The sequence below is a fragment of the Nelusetta ayraudi genome, unplaced genomic scaffold (assembly GCF_046127955.1).
Source record: "Nelusetta ayraudi isolate G7.1 ecotype Tasmania unplaced genomic scaffold, CSIRO-AGI_Nayr_v1 ptg000039l, whole genome shotgun sequence".
Classification (NCBI taxonomy): domain Eukaryota; kingdom Metazoa; phylum Chordata; class Actinopteri; order Tetraodontiformes; family Monacanthidae; genus Nelusetta; species Nelusetta ayraudi.
In genome coordinates, this window is record NW_027466089.1 from 81536 (window position 1) to 105079 (window position 23544).

The 23544-nt window shown below is 48.2% G+C and overlaps 2 protein-coding genes across 5 annotated transcripts; one reads left to right on the forward strand and one right to left on the reverse strand.

The window, feature by feature from the left end:
- Positions 1-1420: 1420 nt before the first annotated feature.
- On the forward strand, positions 1421-5507 carry pofut4 (protein O-fucosyltransferase 4). Of its 2 annotated transcripts, none has more exons than XM_076032813.1 (5): positions 1421-1791; positions 1978-2307; positions 2943-3323; positions 3658-4292; positions 4496-4633. In XM_076032813.1, exons 2-4 carry the CDS (start codon positions 1978-1980, stop codon positions 4282-4284), a joined length of 1338 nt encoding a protein of 445 aa, XP_075888928.1. In that variant the 5' UTR covers positions 1421-1791; the 3' UTR covers positions 4285-4292; positions 4496-4633. The 2 variants fall into 2 exon arrangements, with proteins under 2 accessions (XP_075888928.1, XP_075888927.1); XM_076032812.1 differs by having other exon boundaries at positions 1434-1791; positions 3658-4280; positions 4496-5507.
- On the reverse strand, positions 5390-22285 carry znf185 (zinc finger protein 185 with LIM domain). 3 transcript variants are annotated; one of them, XM_076032810.1, is made up of 35 exons: positions 22066-22284; positions 21167-21209; positions 20318-20435; positions 20081-20230; positions 19968-19991; positions 19784-19840; positions 19652-19699; positions 19474-19545; positions 19298-19378; positions 18485-18544; positions 18243-18353; positions 17694-18155; positions 16653-17609; positions 15924-15989; positions 15710-15781; positions 15358-15432; positions 15066-15140; positions 14821-14901; positions 14360-14416; positions 14155-14208; positions 13841-13903; positions 13147-13197; positions 12993-13037; positions 12753-12794; positions 11545-11610; positions 11303-11362; positions 11028-11090; positions 10658-10744; positions 10468-10518; positions 9579-9614; positions 8875-8937; positions 8465-8539; positions 8271-8333; positions 6491-6596; positions 5390-5814 (listed from the first exon to the last, which is right to left on the reverse strand). In XM_076032810.1, exons 2-35 carry the CDS (start codon positions 21174-21176, stop codon positions 5713-5715), a joined length of 3603 nt encoding a protein of 1200 aa, XP_075888925.1. In that variant the 5' UTR covers positions 21177-21209; positions 22066-22284; the 3' UTR covers positions 5390-5712. The 3 variants fall into 3 exon arrangements, with proteins under 3 accessions (XP_075888925.1, XP_075888923.1, XP_075888924.1); XM_076032808.1 differs by having other exon boundaries at positions 8875-8931; positions 16653-18155; positions 22066-22285; XM_076032809.1 differs by lacking the exon at positions 8875-8937 and having other exon boundaries at positions 16653-18155.
- Between the last annotated feature and the right edge of the window lie 1259 nt (positions 22286-23544).

A 23544-nucleotide genomic window follows, 5' to 3' on the forward strand; every position in this document is an offset into this window, starting at 1 on the left:
CAGAAAAGTATTGGAATCGTTACTTGATAAAAGCAATTATGATATAATTACCAATTTTGCCAGAGTAATCCCGTTACGTTACTCCGTTACGAAAAAAGGTAGTTCGAGTACAGTAATAGATTACTCGCCAACGCTACTTGTCGGCAAGGAGAATCATTGATAATGACAAAAACAACGGTGGCTTCCCATTCACTAAAGAGACCACCGCGGTTGCAACAGGCTCGAGCTCTGAGTAACCTTTCCGACAGTAGGTTTAATGGTTTACAAGTTTTCTGTGGCAGGGGTGAAGGGCCGAGGAGCTGATGGTGATGCTCTCCGCTCCTGAACTTTAGCGCTCGATGGCAGCCTTGTCCTTCATGACGAGCGGAACAAACTCCTAACGTGTGAAAGCAGTGTTGGCAGGTGAAGCTGTGTCACTCATTTACCCAGACAGAACAAACAGACAGGACCGGTCCACTCTGGTGTGGAAACAGCCTCAAAAACCAAAGCGCCCGGAGTTGAATCGGGAGCGTGACTTTCAGAAACGCCACTGCACTTGCGCAGAACAGCCACTACAGCCGCTTGTCTACCACCGCCCTGGCTATTAACTGCTCAAACTCGCACCAAACTGCCCAAATGCGTTCGCGAGAGCCCCCTATGAGCATAACCCAAGTTGGCGAGTGGCGCGACTGTACAAAAATCTTCTTTTTTTTTTTTTTTGGACGCAAAGGAAACAAGTGAATAAATAGAGATGGAAAGGCGCATGATGTGGCAGAATTGTTGACACTCCCAAAATTAGACGCCAGCCAGTCAGCCAGCCAGCCGGCTTCTCCGGAGGCTTGTTGACATTCCTGTTAGCCGTTAGCATCAGTGCACATGCGACCTGAAAACTGCTGTTCAAACAAGTTAAAGCGGCCAAAGAAGGGACGCCGCGGTGGAGTAATACAGTTCCGATTGAACGCAGAGAACAAACTCCGCAGGAAATAACAAAGAATACCGTGGTTTACCTTTTGGCCAAATACTGTCACGCGTCGCCTCCCGAAGCTGAGATTGAGCTTCGTGACGTGCGCGCTCCCGTCCAGGAGCTGCACATGCACAACGTCGGCGGCGAAGCGAGGTCCTAAAGCCCGTAGAGTTGCCGAATGATCCGTGATCCGCGGCTAGCGTTTGACTTCCCGTCAACAAAAGTTGCGCAACATTTACGGAGTGAAGCTGAAATGAAAATTCCTTTTTTTTTCTTTTTTCAACTCGGTCACAGTAATCCTTTGAGAAAAGTTGCGAGGTTTTACAACTGATGTAGTTCTGTCAAAAAAAACTCAAACTCTCCATTAAATAAGACATTTATAATGGTCGAGTCTGTACACGTATCTTTCAACAAGCTAGATTTTTTTTTCTAAATAAGAAAGAGAAGTCTTATTTAGAGTTTAAAAGTAGGTTGTACGTATTTATCATTTCCTAATAAGATATATAATATATGTTTCATAGTGTTTTTGTTGAGAAAAATAAAAGTCGCGCCGATGTGACCGACATTTCTAAATGATTTCCAAAACGGTTTTGATGTATGAAAACAAAACCGAACACATTTTCTGCCCTGTCAGTACTCCAGAACTGCGGGCGGCGGTGTGCAGCCTGACACCGACAACGACCCGACAGCGAAGAAGAAACGAAGCAACGTAGGAGGAGGAGAAGAAGACGCGAGCCAGCCGTTCACTCCCTGCGGCTGGAGGGCATCGCTTCGCCGTCTGCACTCGGACGGCTTCCTGTCGTCACTGGCAGCCTGCGCGGATAGATGACTCTGCTACAGTGAACGCGGTAGGAAACAGTTGTTGTCAGTGCCAACATGGTAACGATTGACTGGAGGTTGGCGGCTAACACGTTACACGAAGTCGGTCAAAACAAAGGCATCCAGCGACGCTGCAGCTTCAACATCATCAGGAGAACAAGATGAACTCATCCTCCCACTGTGTTGTGTGTTTTTTTCCCCCCCTCCCATTTCAGATGGCTGGTCGGCGCAAGCTGGTGTCCTGCGTGTGTCTGGGCTTCTTCGGCGTCCTGTGCTGGGTCTGGGTCTCCTTCGCCTCCTTACAGGACGACCACTTCTCCCTGGACTCGGCGGACCATGGAGCCTTCCAGCCCCAGAGCGCCCTGTCAGAGATGGAGTTCGCCTCCGTCGGCTCGTACGCAGGACCCGGCAACAGCGACCGGCGCGCCAACAAGGAGCTGCCCATCCTCCTGTGGTGGAGTGGGGGTCTCTTCCCACACTTCCCCGGAGACACGGAGCGCATCGACTGCGCCAGGTCGTCCTGTCTGGCCACAAGCAACCGGAAGGTACTCAGAAGTTCTTAAGTCTTCTTCTTCTTCTTCTTCTTCTTCTTCTTCGCGATGGGCAAACGTTTTGACTGGTGGGGCCACAATGGGGTTCTAAACTTCTAGACAGAGGGGCTGGAGCAGGAGCTGATGGATGGAGTGTTTTGGTGACCCACCTCCATAGGAGAATAAAATATATCATGGGATTATGTAGAAAACATGTGCATTGAAAATCAACAAAAGCAAAGTTACGACAAAATATGTGTCTTTATTGAAATTACTTAAAATACTGAAAAAAATTATGAAATACAGCTATTTTATGACTTACTTACTATAAATATAATTTCTTTAAGTTCGGCAGGCCGGATTAAAAAGTTTAAGGGGCCGCATGTGGCCCCCGGGCCGTAGTTTGCCCAAGCCTGCTTTAGAAGGGCAATATTTTAGATGACTTTGTCTTATCAACAAATGTATAGATAGTTTCATTAATTGCAAAAAAAAAAAAATCTTCACTTATATCCGTAAGTATCCTTACTTTTACTTAAGCACCGAATGTGAACACTTTGCCACCTCTGCATAGAAGAGACAAACACGTTTGCTTGTTTCCAGACTCTCAGACAGAGACGGTCTGCCAGTAATCTGCAGTTTGGTGCCGACAGGTGCAGCTGTACAAGCGCACGGCGTCCATCATCTTCTACGGCACAGACTTCAGGGCGTACGAGGCTCCCCTGCCCCGCCTCCGTCACCAGACCTGGGCGCTGTTCCACGAGGAGTCGCCCATGAACAACTACCTCCTATCGCACGGGCCGGGCATCAGGCTGTTCAACTACACCGCCACCTTCCGCCGGGAGTCGGACTACCCTCTGACGCTGCAGTGGCTGCCCTCCCTGGACTACCTGCTGGCGCCCGTGGCCGTGTCCCTCGCCGAGAAGAACCGGCTGAGGAGGGAAGGCCTGGCGCCGGTGCTCTACATGCAGTCCCACTGCGACGTGCCGTCGGACAGAGACAGATACGTGCAGGAGCTCATGAAGTACATCCAGGTGCAGTGCAGAGACACATGCATGCAAACGCACACCTGTTTAGTCCTTGCTGCACTTGAGATAGATTGAAGTTTGCAGCTGTCAATATTGCATTTATTATTCATACAAACAAACAACCGAAACGAGTTGTGAAAAATATGCATTATTGTTATATTGTGTCGCCCACAAAGTTGGAATAAAATATGTTTACCTGTCTAAATGTTCTGCATAACATTCAGGGATTGTGATGCAGCCAACGTGGAACGAACAGAATGATTGCAACTCTATGGGCGGCAGAGGAGTGTGTTTGATCCCTTCCTACATGTCACTCACACGTTTGCACACCCCTTCACAGGTGGACTCCTACGGCAAGTGTGTGAACAACAAACCCCTGCCGCGGTATCTGGAGGACACGTCCACGGCCACCGGCGAGGACCAGAGGTTCATGCATTTCGTGGCCCGCTACAAGTTCCACCTGGCGCTGGAGAACGGCCTGTGTCCGGACTACATGACGGAGAAGCTGTGGCGGCCGCTGCACCAGGGCTGCGTGCCCGTCTACCGCGGCTCCCCGGCGGTGGCCGACTGGATGCCCAACAACCGCACGGCGGTCGTGGTCGACCGCTTCCCCTCGCCGGAGGCCCTCGCCGACTTCCTGCGGCGCCTGGACGAGGACGACGAGGAGTACGGCCAGTATCTCCAGTTCAAGGACCCCAAGCACATCGCCAACGCTCGGCTGCTGCGGGCGTTGGAGAGCCGCGAGTGGGGCGTCAACGACATGAGCAAACCCAACTACCTGAACGGCTTCGAGTGCTACGTGTGCGACCGGGAGAACGCCCGGCTGGCGGCCGAGCGAGCGCACAGGAAATCCCCCAAGAAGAACCCACCTCACCCGCCCAGAACGGCCAACAACTCCCACATGGGGTGTCCCCTGCCCAGCCCGGGGTACGGCCGCGTGGCCGACCTGCCAACGGACGACGGGTGAGTTGCCAGGTTTGCTAAAAAAAATCCCTCCGCACTACAGGCACGCTGCGTTCGGGGGAGGTGTGTGTGTGTGTGTGTGTGTGTGTGTGTGTGTGTGTGTGTGTGTGTGTGTGTGTGTGTGTGTGTGTGTGTGGAGTAATCAGGTCACGTGAACGATCTAATTAAAACGTCCTCGGCGGTGAGCCTGATCTGTTTGCTCTATCTGTCCGCAGATGGCTGCAGACGTGGCCGCAGGATTACTGGCAGAGCCTGGACCAGGCGGAGGGGCTGGAGTCGCTGATAAGACACAACGAGTCGGATCCGTCGCTGCTGTGGCGCCACATCCAGAACATGGCCGCCAGCAGAGCCAGAGGAAAACACTGACACACGCACCGCGCACACACACACACACACACACACACAAACACACACGTCCGGCAAGAGGTTGGAGCGCGTCCAAGATTACCAGGGGGGTGGGGGGGATGAGGGGAGTCCGTATTATGTTCAGATCCCCCCCCCCCCCCCCCAGTTGGAATGAGGGACGGAGGCCGAAATGGGGTCGCTGTGTTCGCACCTGAGCCAAAAAAAAAAAAAAAACCCTCCTCGTACCCTCGCGTGCAGCTCAGCCCTGGAATAACAACACTGTAATAACATATTCAGCGGCCATAATACCATTGTCCTTTATCCTCTGCCCGGTAATGGGGAAATAATGTTGTAAAGTGCTTTACTTAAGTCCGTTTACCTCCCCACCTGAGGCACCATCTTGGCACGGCCACCGCTGCCAACAGCAGCTGCGGCGGCTCCGCTGAGGCACGTTTCCATTAGACGGTGGCAAAGATAAAGACTCACCCCCCCCCCTCACCGAGAGAGATTGAACTGTGCTTTCGAGCAGCCGCCCACAAACTGCATTTGTGCATCTGACAGTATGTAGCAGGAAGTGAAGCTTTTTTCTAATGGACGGGAAAACGGGGCTGCACAGCTGCCCTGTGGGGAATTCCTGTTACTGCCGCGGCTCAGCTGCTGCGTCGTCCGCGGCAGATACTTTATTTTGTTGTAACGTGTCGTTTAAGTGCAATATTTCTTATCCATTCAAAAAAAAAAAAACATGAGTGAAACTACACGCTAAACGCTTTAATACCAGGAAGATCCGTTTATTTTTCTTAACAAAGCATTTTACATTCTTAACATGTTTTTGTACTGAGGAGGAGATGAGTATTTTGTAATAAACTTATTTTATTGTCTTAACTGTATATTGAATTTCATTCTTAGCTTCTTCTTCTTCTCCTCCTTTTTTTTGTTGCCGTGCAGATATAATCCTTCACAGCACACAGCTTCCACCACCAAAACAAAAAAAAACAAAACACACACACACACAAGGCAGATAAAAATGTCCGGGGGGGCGGGGGGGGGTGGTGTAACATAAGTGGTCCCGGAGAATAATTCTCAGTAATCAATCAAAGGCTTTGGAGTAGCAGCTCTCGCAGTTGACCTTCCCTCTGTGAATGAACATGTCGTCCAAGAGGTCCCCCATCGGTTTACTGCAAACATTGCACTGAAAAATAGACGTATAGAGAGGGACATGTTACTAACACAAAATGTACTGCTTCCTTACTGTAGCCCCGGAAACAAAAGTATGTGGTTCAACTGGCAGGGGTAGAGGTTTTATATTTAAGAGCTGTCATAACTTTACAGAGTGTAAGGACACACTGACATTTATTAGATAATTTATGTGCAGAAGCTGCCAACATCGTTAGACTTTAAATTCCACTGTTAGACAGTTGGCCCCGACCGTGAGCTACTTAGCTTAAAATCATCACCTCCAGGGAGGAGACGGCTCACCCTTCCATAAAAATTAGCTTGAGATGAAGAAATAAAAGTTCCACATCTTGGTTCAAGTCAATACATTGCAGATATTGCAAGGTTTAAAGTCTATATTTGTATACTGAACCCAGTCAGACTTGATTGACTGTTTTTGGTTGTTTTTTTTTGCTGATGAGTATTTTTTTTTTTTTATATTCGCATTCGCTGAACTATACATTCACACATTCAGTTCGGTTTCGGCAACAGAGCAGACAAACGGGTTATAAAACACATTTTTGCAGGGACGTAGCAGCTGCTGGGCGCGTCGCCTGAAGGCGACTAGAGGGGGCGCACTTTGTCGCCGCCCCGCGAACGCCTCGCCGTGACCGTGCGGATTCTCAGCCGCCGTCTCGGCCAAAAAGAAGTACCTTGAAGCAGCCGGTGTGACAGTTGATATCCAGGTGCTCGATGGTGATCTTGGCGTCGTTACCCACGGGCTCGCCGCAGTACGTGCAGAGGGATGACAGCGGCCCGCTGCAGATGCACAGCCAAGACGATTAGTTAGTTTTGGCCACAGACGGCGGCGGCGGCGGCTCTCGTCTGCAAGAGTGACCTGTGACCCGTTCTGTCCGAGGCGCAACGGAGCCAAATGAGTATGAACAATTTAATGGGCCCATTTCGTCCGTTTCTTTTTTTTCTTTTTTTCTTTTTTTCTTTTTTTTTTTTCGTCTGTTTCTAATGAAACGGCCTTGTGGAAATTCTGCCCCGCCGCCCCCGCACGCATCCAGTCAGATATGTATATAGATAATAAATAACAAGGCAGACGCAGAAACGCTCGGCATCTCTGAGTTTTTTTTTAAAAAGAAACAGGTTTGGCAAATGAACCAGTGTTTTGCGATAAAGTGTTTTGCGATAAAATGTTTTGGTTTTTTTTTGTTGTTTTGTTTTTTTTTAAAAGACACCCAAAGGTCAAACATCCCAAACAGTTGAAATGAAAAGCGCGGCAAGGGTCAAAACGTGACTCAAGTGCAAGCGTTGAAGCAGAAGCTGACGGTGAAGTGAAAGCCCTGAAGGAAATTGTCAGCATTTTTGTCAATCCAAGGAAGAGACGCCAAGTGAAAGGTGAATTCTCCAGAGCGAAAACAAAAACTAAACAATACAACAATGTGGTCCTATAATTCAGTTTGGTGCTCGACCTCCAACAATTAATCAGGTTTGTATTGGTCAACTTGAGGTGTACAGGCCACGAGTAGAAAAGCCCCCCCGACTCCAGACGGCTGGTTTCAGTGCGGCAGCACAGACGCATGCAGCAAATCTAGAAATGCACAAGTTGTCGTTTTTCGTACTTGATGTGCTGCATGCCAGAAACTCGTGTTGTAGTACCCGAGATCGGTCTTGAGTCTCAAGAGCACTTTTTAAGGGTGTCTGCCTCGTCTCGGACTCGGAAGCATTTTTACGAGGCCTTTTTACTCTGCCTCAGACTGGGCAGACTCGGGACTTTGGATCAAGACCAGTCAAGACTCAGCCAACGCTGCAATGACACGATAATGAAGGAAAAGAATCCAGCTGCTGTCGTTTTACGCTCTGTTTGTGACACCCACAGTGACACAGCCCCTTATTCCTAGTTACTTTATTTTTCAATTTTACGAAGCAAAGTTGTTTTTTTGAAAATGGTTCAAAATAGTTGGCAAAGCAGCAAAATGTTAAAGTAAATTATCAATAGATACCTCGCTGAAAAGAGATGTTGCTGTTCGACTTGGAGGCAAACTTGAATTTTCTTTTTTCTGTTTTGTTGTTATTTTTCTTGAATGTATAAAGCCTTGGTCTTGTCTAGATCTCGATACGCTCTAGTCTCGATAATGTCTGGTCTCGGTTGGTCTTGACTACAACACTACCAGAAACGCAAAAGAGAAGCTAAAATGCTGGAATATTCAGTTTTTCATAATAGGAACCCCTTAAAAGTAAAATGGTGGTAAAAGTCAGCGGTAGATGCCAGGGTTTAATTTGAAAGCCGGAATAATTTTAAGAGCCCGGTGTCTGCACTGAAAGCAAATGGACCGTGGGAGAGGGCAGCAGTTAAACGCAGTTGAAAATGTCAATAACGTGAAGCGGCACTCAGCCACTCAGAGATCAAACGGGGGGGCAGCCGAGCAGTCAGGAGAGAGGCGGCTCTGCCAAACGAGGGTTCAGGGGCGCTCGTCTTCTTACCTGGAGTAAGTGGAGGGGCTGCTGTAGGAGTAAGTGGTTGAGCTCTCCGTCAAGTCGGACCAGCTGACGAGAGACAGACAGAGCAGTGAGAGGCTCGCGGCGGAAACGGCTATTCTGTTGTTGTTTGATAAGCGGTAAATCTGAAAAAAAGTAAAATAAAATAAAAAAAATACAACAAAAAAGCCGCGTCCTACCTGGGGACTGCGTCTCTGGCGTTATTGGAGGTCTGCTCTGTTGAATTGACGTACTCCTTGACATAGACAAACCCCCTGAACCAGGGAGCGGAGTTAACAAGTGAGGTCACAGCTTGCATATCGTACATCTTTCACTATTATATTTCATTGTACTACATCTCAAAGACCAATACGTCTTTTTTTTTCTTTTTTTTTATTTGCAAACTCGTGGACGGCTCAGAAGAAGCATCGGAGTTTTCCATGCCGCTGAAAAGCACAGCCGCTCGCGAACAAAGCGTAATAACGCACGCGGCTCTCCGGGACTCCGGAATGAAAAATATGTGAAATGTGAAATGTGAAATATCTCAAATATCACTTTCAACCTCTGAAACACCGTCCGTCACCTCGGGCTGTTGTGTGAAATGACTCACATTTTGGCCGTGGGGTCCGGCGTCAGGACGCGCTCTTCTTCCCGCACCGCCGTCCTCCTGTCGCCGTGCAGGAAAAACAGCCACGTTAGTCGCGGGCCCTCGACGTCTGTCAGGCATAACTCAGCTGCATAATGACTGTCTGCCATTGCTTGTTAACGGCGAGCCATTTAGTGGGCTGGTGATTTGACAAAGCGAAGTGTCTAATGCGCGTAATTAATCTGACATCTGGAGGCTGGTAATGACGGGTAGGGAGACAGGAGTGAATTGAGAGATATTCGGGGAGCAGATATTGTCATTTGGAGCGAGGCGGCCCAGTTGATCAGGGAGCCGGGGTGAATTAGGGAGGAATGCGGAGGGAACTTTTCATCCCGGGCCTGCAAGTGAGCGGCAGACGCTGGCGCTGGTCGTGCAGGTTATGTCATACGCTCCATAAACACGGACGCCGCATCGGTCTATATACGAGGCCTCTATCGGATTTTACATCCATTCTTACAAGTTAAGCAATATTCCACTCCTGGTACCGCAGGCTGGATGGACCGGGAGCCTCGCGGTGGCACTTTTGCCTTCCGCTGTTGTAAAAGCCTCGGTTAAGGACAAGCGTCTCAACGAAATCTATAAAGGCAACAGACCAGAGTGGAAAATAACACTCTGGAGAAAGTATCCTTGCATTATGCCGTCTGACGTTAACAAGATCATAAACCTACCGATCCATAGCTGGCTCCGGCTCGCTCCACGTCTCCCTGGAAAGTAAGGAAAGCCGTATTAGACTTTTACCGTAGGCTGAAGCAGTCAATAACCTGGCTGCCATCCAGTCAACGATGAATCTGCACTTTTTTTTCTTTTTTTTTTTTATAAAGGTCTGTAAAGCTGATTTTTGTGACTCACAGCACCAGAGGGGATGCAGTTTATTGACCAGGCCGGTCTGTTTGCTGCGTATCCTCCCATTGGTGGGGTTTCACGAGACCCTGTTCCCAGAATCTTCGGTTTTGTCAATGACATTATCTTTAAAGGCCCCAGAATTAAATACACTCACTCAACAATGATATCTGATTCTAACCCGTCAGTAAAATCTGTTGTTTGGGTATTTTTTTCAAATGATCTCTTTGTGATGTCACCAAGGGCACTGATACCACTCCATATATATATATATATATATATGTATGTATATATATATATATATATATATATATATATATATATATATATATATATATATATATATAAATATATATATATATATATATATATATATTTATATATATATATATATATATATATATATATATATATATATATATATATATATATATATATATATAATATATATATATAGTGACAGCACCTGTCACCAAGTCAGGTGTTGGTACCACCTTCTGAGGCCAGCAATCCAAATGTTTCAGGATGAAGCTAAAACCACGCGTCTTTGTTGCCAAACATAGGGCTAACTATGCTGTTTTGTTTTGGACGTATTCTGCTGAAGGACGATTCATTATGCAGGACCACTCCAACGGGGCCGAGGACGGAACCTGAAGGCGTAAACGTGGGTATAATTTCCGCCCGTCCCTCAAGACCGTCACAGTGTTCTTTCCCGACCTGACGGTGGTGATGGTTGTGACCGTCTGTGTCTGCTGTGCATCCTCGGCTCTGCAAAACAGGACATTTCCTGCATCACAATAGGTCCCGGCAGCACAGGCGCTGAATGTTAACGTGCCATAATCTCAACCTGACAAAACGTCGGCGGATAAAGTAGTTTGGGGGCTCTAAACGGCGGCCAGGCTGTTACCTTTCCTCCTCTTCCTCCTCTTCGGAGGCGACGGTGTAGACGGTGGGAGACGTCCACCTGTCCCACGGCGAGTCGTTCTCCTGGGATCTGGGGGACGGAGAGAGACATTTAGGAATGAAGCGGGGGCAAATAATATAAAAAACACACCACTGAATATATCATAAAAGGGTGGGGAACCGCAGATGTGAGGACTGACTGGACGACACGCATATCTGACCTATATTTACTGGCACCAGCGCGCAATGTTTTCCGCACGGGTGAGTAGCCGCTGCCGAGGCCTCGTTACTCAGCGGCGGTGAAAAGCGGGGGAAGGAGGTCGAGGGGATACAAAAAGGATGCGGCGTGCACGCAGTGTGAAGAGGAGACTCACTTTCTCTCAAACATGACCACCAGCTTTTGTTCTGCGTCCTGGCCTTCCACTCCGGCCTCTTGGCTGAGGGGGTTGGGAGGAGAGGAGGAGGTGGCGGTGGGTGGTGGTGGTTAGGGGAGGCGTGGGAGGGGTGGGTGGTGGTGGTGGCGGGGAGGGTGGGTGGGGGGGCATACATTGAAAGGCTTTTAGTCCACAACGAGCACAGATGGAAGCATGCAGATGAATGAAGCACGGCACACGAATGCGCCAGAAAAGAGACTGAAGCGTGCGGCCACCTCTTGTCCGCGTCGGTGCCGGTGTCCCACGTGCGCGCCCACGTCCGCTGTGTGCTCAGACTGGAGGGAGGGAGGGAGAGAGAGAGAGAGAGAGAGAGAGAGAGAGAGAGAGAGGCAATGAAAATGTTAGGACAGGTCGGGAATATCAGCTCAAAGCTAACGTGTGCTCATCCTGGCCGATCCCCAAACCAGCATCCATAAATTCATGAGGCATTCATGCCAAGAACGTCCGGCTCTCCCACCTCGCGGCGCCAGTGTCGATTGGGATGACGTCGTCCGCCAGGGACGCCAGCACGTTGCTGCTCATGCTGTCAAACACAAGGCACAAGGAGGGAAAAAACATTAAAAAAAAAAAAAAAAAAAAAAACAGCAGCAGCAGACAGCTTGAGTGGCACGTGCCAAAACAGAATGCAGATTCAATCTCCTGAGCCACCTGACCCGTTCTCATTCACATTTCAAATCAACATGATGAACAACTGGACTGAACAACTGGAGCTGGAACTAATAAAATCCCACTCAAATATTCCAACGTTCCAGAGTCTGCTGCTGCGTAGGGAGAAACATCTTTGTCGGGACTAACTGAAAATTGATCTGTTCTTTTCCAATCTGTTAAAGATGAGTGAAACAGACAAACTAACAAACTAACTTTAGAATATTTAATTATTAACCTCTTACAATCAGAGGGTTAGTTTTGTATTTTGTGGCAGTAGCTCTGTGGAAGAACTAGAGAAATTGTAGAGCTCCTTCTACTACCAGTTTGATAAGTGTTATAAAGATATTCATCATTTTTTTAATAATGTTTGTATCTAATAAAAAAAAAACACTAACTATCTACAACGTTGACGAGTAATCTATTACGAAGTAATCCACTACTGTAATTAAACTACTTTTTTAGTAACAGATTAATGTAACAGACTGATGGATGACGCAGCCGTGCATGCAACGTCATTGATTCGCGATGACGCACCAAAACAAGCATGGCGGCGGCAAAAGAAAAAACAGTGATTGCGTTTGATAGCTGCAAATAAAAATATCATTTCGAGTTCATCTCGTCTAAATCAAAGAATGCTGTGGTTCGTTGTACAGGAAACAAGACGTTCTCAACCGTTATTTTTTTTTTAGCTAAAGTAATTGGTAATTGATTACTTATGAAACAAAGTAGCTAAAGAAGTAATTAGATTACTTTTTAAGGAGTAATCAGTAGTTGGATTACTTTTATGGAGTAATCCCAACAACGCTGACTATCTCAGTGTACATGTCAATCCAAAATAGGATGAAGTTAATACTTTGTTGATGTAATGAGACTGTAGGTGGAAGTGCATTTCAGAACATTTACTAGATTCTTATCCAGACGAGGCCATTGGTTTTAACATTCTTAGAGTATAGGAGGTCAACTTTAACCACAGATAACTTTTTTTTTTTTTTTTTTAACAGAATTAGAGCAACGTACTTGGTTTCAGCAGGACTTGGTTCTTTCTCCTTGGTAGAATACCTAGACATTAAAACACACACACACGCACACACACACAGAATTAAATTCGTTTTTAAACGTCGATATTTCCACACAAGGTCTTCAGTGTGTCTGCTCTGACAGCGGCTGCTGGAGCCTCCACTCTCATCACGTCTAGCGGGGTGCCGCGTCTAGCGGCTGCATAAGGCACCGAGGGCATTTGCATTTGCAGTCCAATACCTGTTGACTGATGCGTCGGAGAGAGGCAGGAGCAGGTCAGAGGCCCTGCAATAAAGAGAAGTGGCTCATAATCACGCTGGCTGCTGCATTATGCATGTGGCGATACTATCTGGCTGGCTGGAAAACAGAGGCAGCCCCGAACCAATATGATTACCTGTTACGGGATGTGGTCCCTATCGGACGTGGATCAAACGGATCAGCCGAGCTGAAAAACAATTTCACACTGATTTCACTCTCAATTGTCACCGCGGCTCATCTTCTGTCGGAGGAATTCTGATCACATTGACTCATAATGGAAAGATTTAATGCAGTTTGAATAGTAAACAGAAACACAGCGGCCCGGGGACAAACTCAATCAGCGGCAGGGCGCAGAATGTCGTTAACAAATGGAAGAAATGTACACGGTTGGGTGGCAAAATAAGTCTATTTGAAAACCTCCATCACACCAGACCGATTAATGTCTTAACAAATTACAAACTTGAAAGATTACAGACTTCATTATTATCATGATATGGAGATTATGAATAATAAATACACGGCAGCGCTGGGAGCTTCTGCTCTGTTTGACGGCAATTCGTAGAAAGTCAAAAGGATGAAAACACCTTCAGCAAAAGAATACAGAAAAAGAAGCTGAGCAACAAACCTTTATTATTTTCAGACTCAAAATGTTTTAATCTACCAGAAATGTAAATGACAATGTTTCTAATATTTAACAATAAAATAATTATTCTGAAAATGTTTCGAGCCAACTTTACTTAACCCCAAAGGGTCTGAGAGAATAGGAAGACATTTTAAACTGAATTCATTCTTCCCAGCTCACTGCCCCTCAACTGACGTAACTAGCCTACCTTGATTCAGTGATGATTGTGGTCTCATGTGAGGTCTGGACGGGGTCTGCACTGAACTGCTCTCTGTGAGGTCCGAGTGGGGAAAAAAAAATCACATGGTACCAAGAGGGAAAAAGGGAAGAAAGGAACGGGGCAAGAAAAGGTTAGTGAGGTTCTTCTCATACACTATTTACCACAGCAGCCCTTAAGAGAGGCTGGAGACCCACTGAACAATTTAACAAGCATGAAAACCTTCTGAATATAGTTCAAAGCCACCGTGTGTGGGTGTGTGTGAGTGTGTGTGGGTGTGTGTGTGTGTGTGTGTGTTCCCTTACCCTTTGTCAGTAATGATCACAGTTTTGGTGGTTATTGTGACCGTCTCTGTGGGGCTGAGGAGCAGAGAGACACAGGGCACAGCGGTGGGCACGGTTAGCACAGATCGCTACCGGGGGCTCATCTGAATCGAATGCATTTGTGAGCAGGGAGCAGCCCTGCACTGTGAGATAATTGTTTAAGAGCGGCCCTGTCATCTCCCGCTACCTCTGCGTTCCTTCGGCTGCCGCCGGTGTCTCCTCCTCTGGCTGCGTGTTGAGGCGGCTGTGGGGGGGGGGAGAGATAAATAAATAAATTTACAAAAACAGTCACAATATTAATCATCACAGAACATCCTCCTCTATTTCCGTTTGAGCTGCAGATAAGAGGCGGCTGTCTGTTTGAAAGTATTAGGGTGCTTCAGGAAAAGTGCGACTTCCTCTCAATCTGAGGCGGAGCGAGGTGTTAAAATAGAACGCAGGAAGTGGAGGAGCCCTGATTTATGGATCAAACTAGAAGCGGATAGGATTTATACATTTATTTATTTATTTATTTATTCATTTATTTATTTTGTCTGACACCTTGGAGGGGGGCGGGTTTGTAGATGGCGGCACCTTTATCTGCCGCGCTATCAGGATCAATGGCACGCCGGGACGGACAGACTGCCCTAATAAGTGTGTGGTCCTCACCTGCGGGCCTCGGTGTTGATGATAATGACATCATCAGCAAGGACATCCAGGGCGCCGCCAACCTTCACTTGGCTTGACTCACTGCAGACAAACACAAAAGAAGAGTGTGACGCTCCAGCGAGGCGAGGCCAAGGTGACGCCTCGATTTCGCAACTGATGATTCTACACTGATGAAAAGATGATTGTGTGCGTGGAAACAAATGCTGAAAAAAAACCAACTCAAAAACAGAGCTGTGTTTACATACCCGCCGATACCACCGAGAAGATCCTGGCTCCAGCGTCCCGGGCTGGGAGGAACAGGTTCTGCTGAGGCCTCGGGGCTGCAGGGAGGAGAAGGAAATAAGAGAAAGGTAAAGAAGGAGGTAGGACTTTGACTCCTCTCCAGGACAGGCCAAGTACATTTGAACATCATGGAGCGCATTAGAGGTCCTACAGTGCCCCCTTGTGGAGGATAATCTTTGATTTCGTTTTTTTTTTTTTTTTTTAAACAGCAGCTTGATAGATGGCACCAGCAGTAAGAGTGCGTTTGTAACCAACCCATCAGAGAGAGCCAGGAGATCATCTGTCATTTGTACACAGTTGCTGAGCTGCGGAACTGGCTCCAGTTCAGCACTGCCGGCAGGGAAAAAGTGAGAGAGGGGGGAAAAAATAAAATACATCAGTGCACCTGCTTGCGTTTGGGAATCAGGCACCCTGTCTTGATATTAACTACATTTTTAAACGTCACACTCAATCATGTCTGATTTGGAACAGTGTCTCAGAGTGCTCCAACTGAGATGGAGGCTCGGTTTGTTTTGCTCCGAAGAGAAAAGCGTGGCGGTTAGCCATTGTCTGCTCCCCTGCCAAACGCTGCTATGACACGAATGAGAAAGTTGTCCGTTTTTCGTACTGGTGATCCGTTGGGCGAACGTCCGCGGAGGATCCCTCTTCCTCTGCCAGCGCTGGCTCGCGGCTCTTCACACTGGGGGAGGAAATGAAACTCTAATTAATCGACGACACGTCGCAGAGACCGGAGGCACCAAGATTCACGGTTTGCTTTGCACTCTCGCCGTCTCATATCGATGTGGCGTGCCAATAGGACATTCTTTTTCTTTTTGCCGTACCTGGCTGAACCAGAGTCAAAGGAAATGAGAGTGTCAGACAAGGCGGCGAGAGTGTCAGCACTGGAGCTGTAAAAAAAAAAAGTAGATGGGACACAAACACAGGGCTTTCAATCACACGGGGAAAGAATAGGAGCAAACAAACTCTGTGCAAACACACCAGGAAAAACAGCCGGAAGTATAATACAGTCTTGTAAACTGGTGGTGTAGGCAGAACTCATAGAGCAGGTGGGTAGAGAGAGAGAGAGACTGCCTGTCCCCATAACATTCCTCTATTGTTTATTTCTGTGTTCAGGTGATTGCACATAGTAGAAGTTATTGACCATATTTGAGTGGGTGGGGAATAATAATAACTATTTGTGAACAGCAACTAGAAATACTGGTTACTCACTCGTTTAAATTATTATTACTTTTACAACTGATTTATGCAACATATCAGGCTCACTTCATTAATGCTGTGTTCTGATGTTTGTGCACTGCTGCGCTTTTTTTTGTTGTTGTCACATTCTTCAGTTACTCACAACAGAGGCTTTGTGATAAATAATTGGGAGAACAACAAGCATATCAACACAACAACTAACAAAACCCCCGTCGATTTGGGAGAATAAATTAGCATGGAGTCGAGAGGCTCGAAATGAATCCAAACTAAGCAGAAACTCATCTCAAAAATTACGCCTGGAAACTGAAACTGTCTTTTGTTGTTTGTTTGTTTGTGGTGGTTGAAAAGCTCACCTAATGTTTGTAGACGATTCTGGTTCCGGTTCTGGTTCCAGTGCAGTATTCTGTAAGGCCTCAGTTACAACGGTCACTTGGGGAGGTGATACTGGGACAAGTGTCTGCAGGTATGAAGGCACTGGTGTAGCAGACTCTGGAGCGAGAAGGTCCGTGACGGGTACAACAGGTGTCTCTGGAGGCGGAGACACTGCAGCAGGAGAGTCGGGGCCTGGAGGCTCCGGAGCAGGAGCAGGGGGTTCAAGGACAACTGAGGCAGTGGATTCTACATGAGCAGATATTGGAAGGCATTCCGGGATGAGCAAATCTGGGGCTTGATACACCGGTGACGGTGAATCCATGACAGACAAGGCCGGTGCCGGAGATTCTGGAGTGAGCGGCGCAAGGTGAGGGGATTCTGGGACGGGAGACGCTGCGTCTGCAGACTCGGGGACTTGAGGCTCAGGGGTGATGGACACCAAAGTCGCAGATTCTGGGATGGTCAAAGCTGGGGCTACAGCTCCTGGGGAGTCAGGAACAGATAGTTCTGCAGCTGAGGGTTCTGCGACAGATGGAGCTGGGGGTTCTGCAATAGAGGGTTCTGGAACAGATGGAGCTGGGGGTTCTGCAGCAGAGGGTTCTGCAACAGATGGAGCTGGGGGTTCTGGAACAGAAGGTTCTGCAACAGATGGTTCTGGAACAGATGGAGCTGGGGACTCTGGAGCAGATGGTTCTGCAACAGAGGGTTCTGGGACAGATGGAGCTGGGGATTCTGCAACAGATGGTTCTGGAACAGATGGAGCTGGGGACTCTGGAGTAGATGGTTCTGCAACAGAGGGTTCTGGGACAGATGGAGCTGGGGATTCTGCAGCAGAGGGTTCTGGAACAGATGGAGCTGGGGTTTCTGGAACAGATGGTTCTGAAACAGATGGTTCTGGAACAGATGGAGCTGGGGATTCTGCAGCAGAGGGTTCTGCAACAGATGGGGCTGGGACAGAAGGTTCTGGGGCAGATGGTTTTGTGGATTCTGTAGCAGAGGGTTCTGCAACAGATGGGGCTGGGACAGATGGGGCTGGGACAGATGGAACAGAAGGTTCTGGGGCAGGTGGTTTTGTGGATTCTGGAGCAGAAGGTTCTGGGACAGGTGCAGCTGGGGCTGGAGACTCAGGCTCCAGCGTGGGTGACAGTGACTCTGGCGTCGCTGGGATCAGTTTAAGCAGCGGCGGGACCAATTTCCGAGGAGCGTCCGACTCGGCCGGTTCAACTTCTGCAATGACGGCTCGGAAACTCTCTGGGGTGAGCTCGGGCAGAGGGGTGTACACCTTGGTGCACCCCGGTTTCATTTCAGCAGACGGATCAGACTCCGTCACGGACACTGCTGGGGAGTCCTCTTTCACAGGCTCAGGTGCAACAGCCTCCTCCTTCTCCATCTCCTTCTCCTTCTCCTTCTCTGCCTCGTCCTGCTTCGGTGCTGCTGGTTCATTAACGCTGACATCAACAGCTGCTTTAACACTGCCGTCGGCTCTGTAAACCAGAGGGATGATGAGTAAAAGGAAAGGAACACGAGTCACTCGTTGCGCGGAGACCTGAGACACAATGGGCGGGACTGACGTTTTTCTGGGCCTGGGCTGAGGCACGGAGGCAGCGGATGCAACGGGGCTGACGGGAGAGGTGGGCGTGGCAGATGCCTTGGAACCTTCGTCATCGTCCGTGATTTCAACCCTGCGCGTTTGAAAAGGAATGAAAGAAGAATAGAATGCGTGTGAATGCAACAGGTGGAGCACATGCGTAATTGAAGTGATGACGTTTCGAATTTGCTCAGTGTTTCAGGTATTGGGTGGAAGGTGTTGTACCTTTTGGCCACAAAGGGCGGGCTCTTGGCTTCTGCTGCTCCATTATCTTTTTGCGGAGACCTGAAGTGTATTAAAGCACAAACTCAAAAATCATCCCCTTATATGGTCCTTATAGGGGGATGTAATCGCCACACTCTTAGGGTGCGTTCAGACTGCCAGCCAAAATCCGATTTTCAGCCCATTCAGATTGAAACCACACGGCTCGTTTGTAGTCTGAACAGTCACAAATGACATGAAATCCGATTTTTGCAAAACGGATTGAAACGTTAGTCTGAACAGCTCCAAACACACCGATGGGTTTAGACTGTCCTTGACGTCACTCTACGCGACGCAAGACCCAATGCACCAGACCAGAGGGAGCCATTCCAGGTGTAACGTAATGCAGCAGACAGAAGAAGTAGAAAACAGCAGCAGTCCCTGGACAGAGGAGGAAACTCATTGCCTCATCAGTCTGTGGGCAGATACTGTAGCTCCATTCAAGCCAAGCTACAGGGCACGCATCGCAACAAGTGCCGCTGTTGCAATGATATGACGTCACACACTACACGCCACGTTGGACGACGCCTCCACTCTGACGTCATTGCTACAGCAACCTGTCAGATGGGTCAATAATGTGGCCCAGTCTGAACAGAGCCAGATCCCATTTGGACACTTTCTAAAAACAGTGTGGACAGTCAGCCCTAAAAATCAGATCTGATAAGGAATCTGATTTGAATCAGATTTGCCTGCAGTCTGAACGCAGCCTTAAACGATTCAATAACTCCGGATGTAAGGTAAGGATGCAGTCTGGGAAGAAACTTGATTGATACGTACTCAAATTTCCTCGTGGCAGAGAAGACATAAGACCGCTCTCTGGCCGCAGATCTTCTCAGAACGTTGCTGGCCGCCTCCGTCCTGCGAACAGATCATTACCATGCAAATGAAGTCCCCTCTCAAAGCCGCCACGTCCGACCCCGAATGCTGTTTTCTGTGAAGGAGGCGAGTCTCACCGCTTCTCCTTCTCCTCAGGGGTCAGCGGGCCCTCCTGGTTCTCCGAAGTGGACCTCACGGTGTGGGGGGCTCTGAGGGGGAGAAGAAAACAAAACAAAACGTGAGGCAAATACGAAGCCGAAGGTGGGTGTTGAATAGAAGAAAAAAAAAAAAGTGGTTGATTAAATGCGCGCTCACATCTTCTTGTAGTTCTCGGAGGGTTTCTTGGCAAATTGTGTCGGGCCACTGCAGCAGGAAAAAGCAGGAGGAAAGCAGATGTCATCTCGGGTACCACTGTTACCTCGTTGGGCAAAGTGGAGAAGGACCTACCTGGAATTGTTGGTTGGTGCTGGTGAGGCAGGCTTGTCCAGTTTGGGGAAGACGCCCCTGAGTTTATAACAATACTTTTTTTATTGCACCAGTTATTTTTTTTCTTCCTTTCTCTGGGTATTTTTTTTTATATACTGTGCTTCTGATTTACAAATTTTAGTCAGTTAACGAGCACCGGTCTTACCTCACAATAGATCCAGATGGCGACCTGAATTCAAAAAAACAAAACAGAGACGTATTATCAGCGCTAACGGTTCAATTCCACCAGTCAGTAGTGCTTAGCCGACCTGGTTTTACCTTCCAGGCTCGGCCTTGGTGGGAGACGGAGCGGCCTTGGTGGGAGACGGAGCGGCCTTGGTGGGAGACGGAGCGGATTGGGTGGGAGACGACACCGGGCTGGATTCTGCGAAGGCGCTGTTCAAACGGCAGGCCCTCACTTCAGCCACCCTGCAAACGATGAATCCCTCGTTTCACTTCAATTCCACCCGACCGTTCCGCACAAGGTGGTGGGGGAGCATTTAGTTTGAGCTTTACCATGGTTTCTCCTCTTCGGCCTCCGGCGGACTCCCATTTTGACGCTGCAGCCAGCTGAAGTCGCCTTTCAGCTTGTTCCGGACCTTGTTGGCTCTTAGAACAGTAGTTTTTCTGCCCTCTGAGACACAAGTGAGGGTGGCAGAAGTATTCATTCTGTATTTACGTAAAAGTACCCTGGTAAAAGTAAAAGTACTGATGGAACTCCTTTACTCAAGTAAAAGTAAGAAAGTACAGGTTCTGAAATGTACTTACGTAAAAAGTAAAACTGGCTCGTTTTTTGGGGGGGGCAATTAATGAAACAATGCATTCGATGTTACATATTGAGCCACACAACAGTAGAGCTCAAACACTTCCACTTCAAGCAACAACAACGATGATGTCAATACAATAGTTGCTTTTAACAGAATTTGTGACTTTTAAAAACATGTTTTTCCAAATGTAAACGAGTGAAAAGTATAGATATTTGTGTCGGAAATGTAGGGAGTCAACATAAAATGTTGTCAGAAAAGGGAATATTACAGTAAAGTAAAGACAAACAGAAAAAATCTGCTGAAAGTATTGGTATTTGGTTACTTCCCACCTCTGGACACAAGCAGACGTGTGTCACACTTCATGCTACGCACACACACGCAAGGCCTTCACTCACTCACTCACTCACTCACTCTCTCTCACACACAGAGTGAGCGGGTGCCATGATCACAACCTGTCTCTTCCCGCCAGGATGTTCACGGCACACAAACCGCAATAATTGTAGCATGGAAGCAGGTGGAATGAGAGGGGAGCGTCAGGAGAGGCTGACGCAGCAGCGCGTCGCCTCACCTCGCCGACAGTCGGCATCAGCCCTCTTACCTGCTGACATGCTTGTTTTCGCTCCGTTCGCACCGCAGGCTGTCTGGAGGGGGGAGGGAGAGAAAGGAAGAAAAATCGAGACGGGAAATTGTGTTGAAAGTAAGTGGCCGCTCGCAGAAAATACATCACGCCGAAAAATTCCTTCCCACGCAGGTGCTTAGTCAAGAATTCCTGTGTCAGCCCGCTGACATGTCGGGGATCCTGTCCTGCCGCTTTTCAAATAAATATTTCTGGCACACATTCTTAAAATGCAAACCACAGGTCCGTTCGTTAAAATAACAAAGCGACTAAAGAAATGACAAGTATTGTTCCATTAACAGATACAAATTTGCGACAGGCCACTAAGTAATAATAAACTAAATGAATGAACACACTAATGTTTTAAAATAACTCCAGCTATTTTCTCCAAGCTGCTTATTCCAACCAGTACCAGAGCTCCTTCACTCGGGGAAAAACAAAACAAAACTGTGGACTCCGACCAATTACCAAAAAATTGCAAATACAACTTGAACAAGTTCTCCAGGGGCCTGAGGAATTAATTTGTTCTGTCGTGTGTCACTCGAGCCTCCCCGAAGCACATTGCCCTCAATTCTGGTGACAAAACAAATACAGCAAGGGCAACGAGAACATATTTATTCTGGGTTTAACCCATCAGTCCACGCAGGATAAATGATTAATAAGGAGCAATGGCATTCAGGACAGGCGGCTCGGCCTGACAGAGCACCTCTCAAACTACAGAGAGGGCAAATACTGACAAGCCAATTTTTTTGACGCCATAACAAGCACGACAGATCGCCTATTGTACCCAGTAGTGTCACAGTGGCTGTTGAAATGGACAACGTGTAATCAAGTTAGTCACCGTGTCGCGGAAAATATAAAAAGGGACCAAGACCACCCACCTTTTGATTAAAACTTGAAATCCAGCCGAACAAAGTCCAGTGGAGAGTCTGTGATAAGTTGTGTTGTTCGCAGGGCGGAAGACTTTCTCTGTCTGACAGGTGCCTCCGTTGCTGCGCAATAGAACAGGTACGGGCGAGAGCAGCGACAAGCCCAGCCAGTCATGGGGAGGAGACTTTGGGGTGGAGCAGACAGTGTTTGCCAGCCTGCGTGAGCGTATTCCACAGTGTGTAAGAGAGAGAGCGAGGGAGGGAGAGAGAGAGAGAGTGAGAGAGAGAGAGAGAGTGAGAGAGAGACAGAGAGAGAGAGAGAGAGAGAGAGAGAGCGGTTGCCAAGAACTCTTGTGTGTTTACTACACCTGTGCACGGGGAAGAGGAGTCACACAAACAAGCACATACCTGTCACACAGGTGCCTGACGCGCTATTCCGAGAGAGACGAGAGGCAAAAGGGGAAGCGGCTGACACCGACTCGGGGCCCCGGCGCCGAGAATACAAATGAGGTTGACACTCGGCAACAGCCTCCTGTGGGAGCGCCGCTCTCACGCTCACCGGGGGGAGCAAAATGCCGGAAGCCCCGGCATCACTCGAGACTTGAGAACGCCTCAACGATGAGGCGACTGAATCACGCAGCCCGGCCGGCATCAGTCACAATGTGAAAGAAGTCGTCTTGATGCGACACAGGAGCCGGTCCGGCAGAGAAGTTTGGCTGCTTTTCACCGCCTTTCAGGCGGGTCGGAGAGAAAACGTGCCAACCGCGGTCGCTCTTGTGAGCACTCTGCGTTTTCCGGACCAAAGGAGATTTGTACAGTTTGTTTCCCTTCGGACTGGAGCGAAGTGAACGCGACCGCGTGAAGGAGAAGCAGGCGGGGATAAATCGGCCGTCCCAGAAGCCGTACCCATAATTCCCTTCCCGACACAGATCGCTACTCCAGAGCAGCTGGCGTGACCGCGGCGGCCACTGTTTACATTGGGTCTCCAATGTGTTCGTTTTTATGCAAAGATACGGCCAATCAGACAGGCCTGCTGGCAGAAGTCACGGTGATTGGGGGGGGGGGGGGAACGGGGAAAGTGGAGGAGGGGATGTAGGGTGAGACAGGAAAACAAAAAGCCTGGCAGTCAAAGTTTCACCCAAGGTGAACGTATTGGCACCGGCCTATCGCCTCCCTGGGTTCCTGGAGGCCGTGATCCTGGAGGCCAAACCAGTCGGGCAGCCTTTCCTAAATGCGTAGACTCTGGCAGTGAATCATTTGGGTGCAACAACTGCAGTATTAAAACAATGAATGCTAAGTGTCATTCACAAACACGCGGTCACCACGCCAAGACTGGGAATGCCAAAAATGCCACAGTGCATATATTAATCTGTGTTTTGCATCTCATCCGGGAGGATTTTTTTTTTTTTTTTGTATATATATATATATATTAAAACGCAGAGACCATCCCTCCTGTGGTTTTATAGCTCCGGAGCCCTCGCAAAAATATCA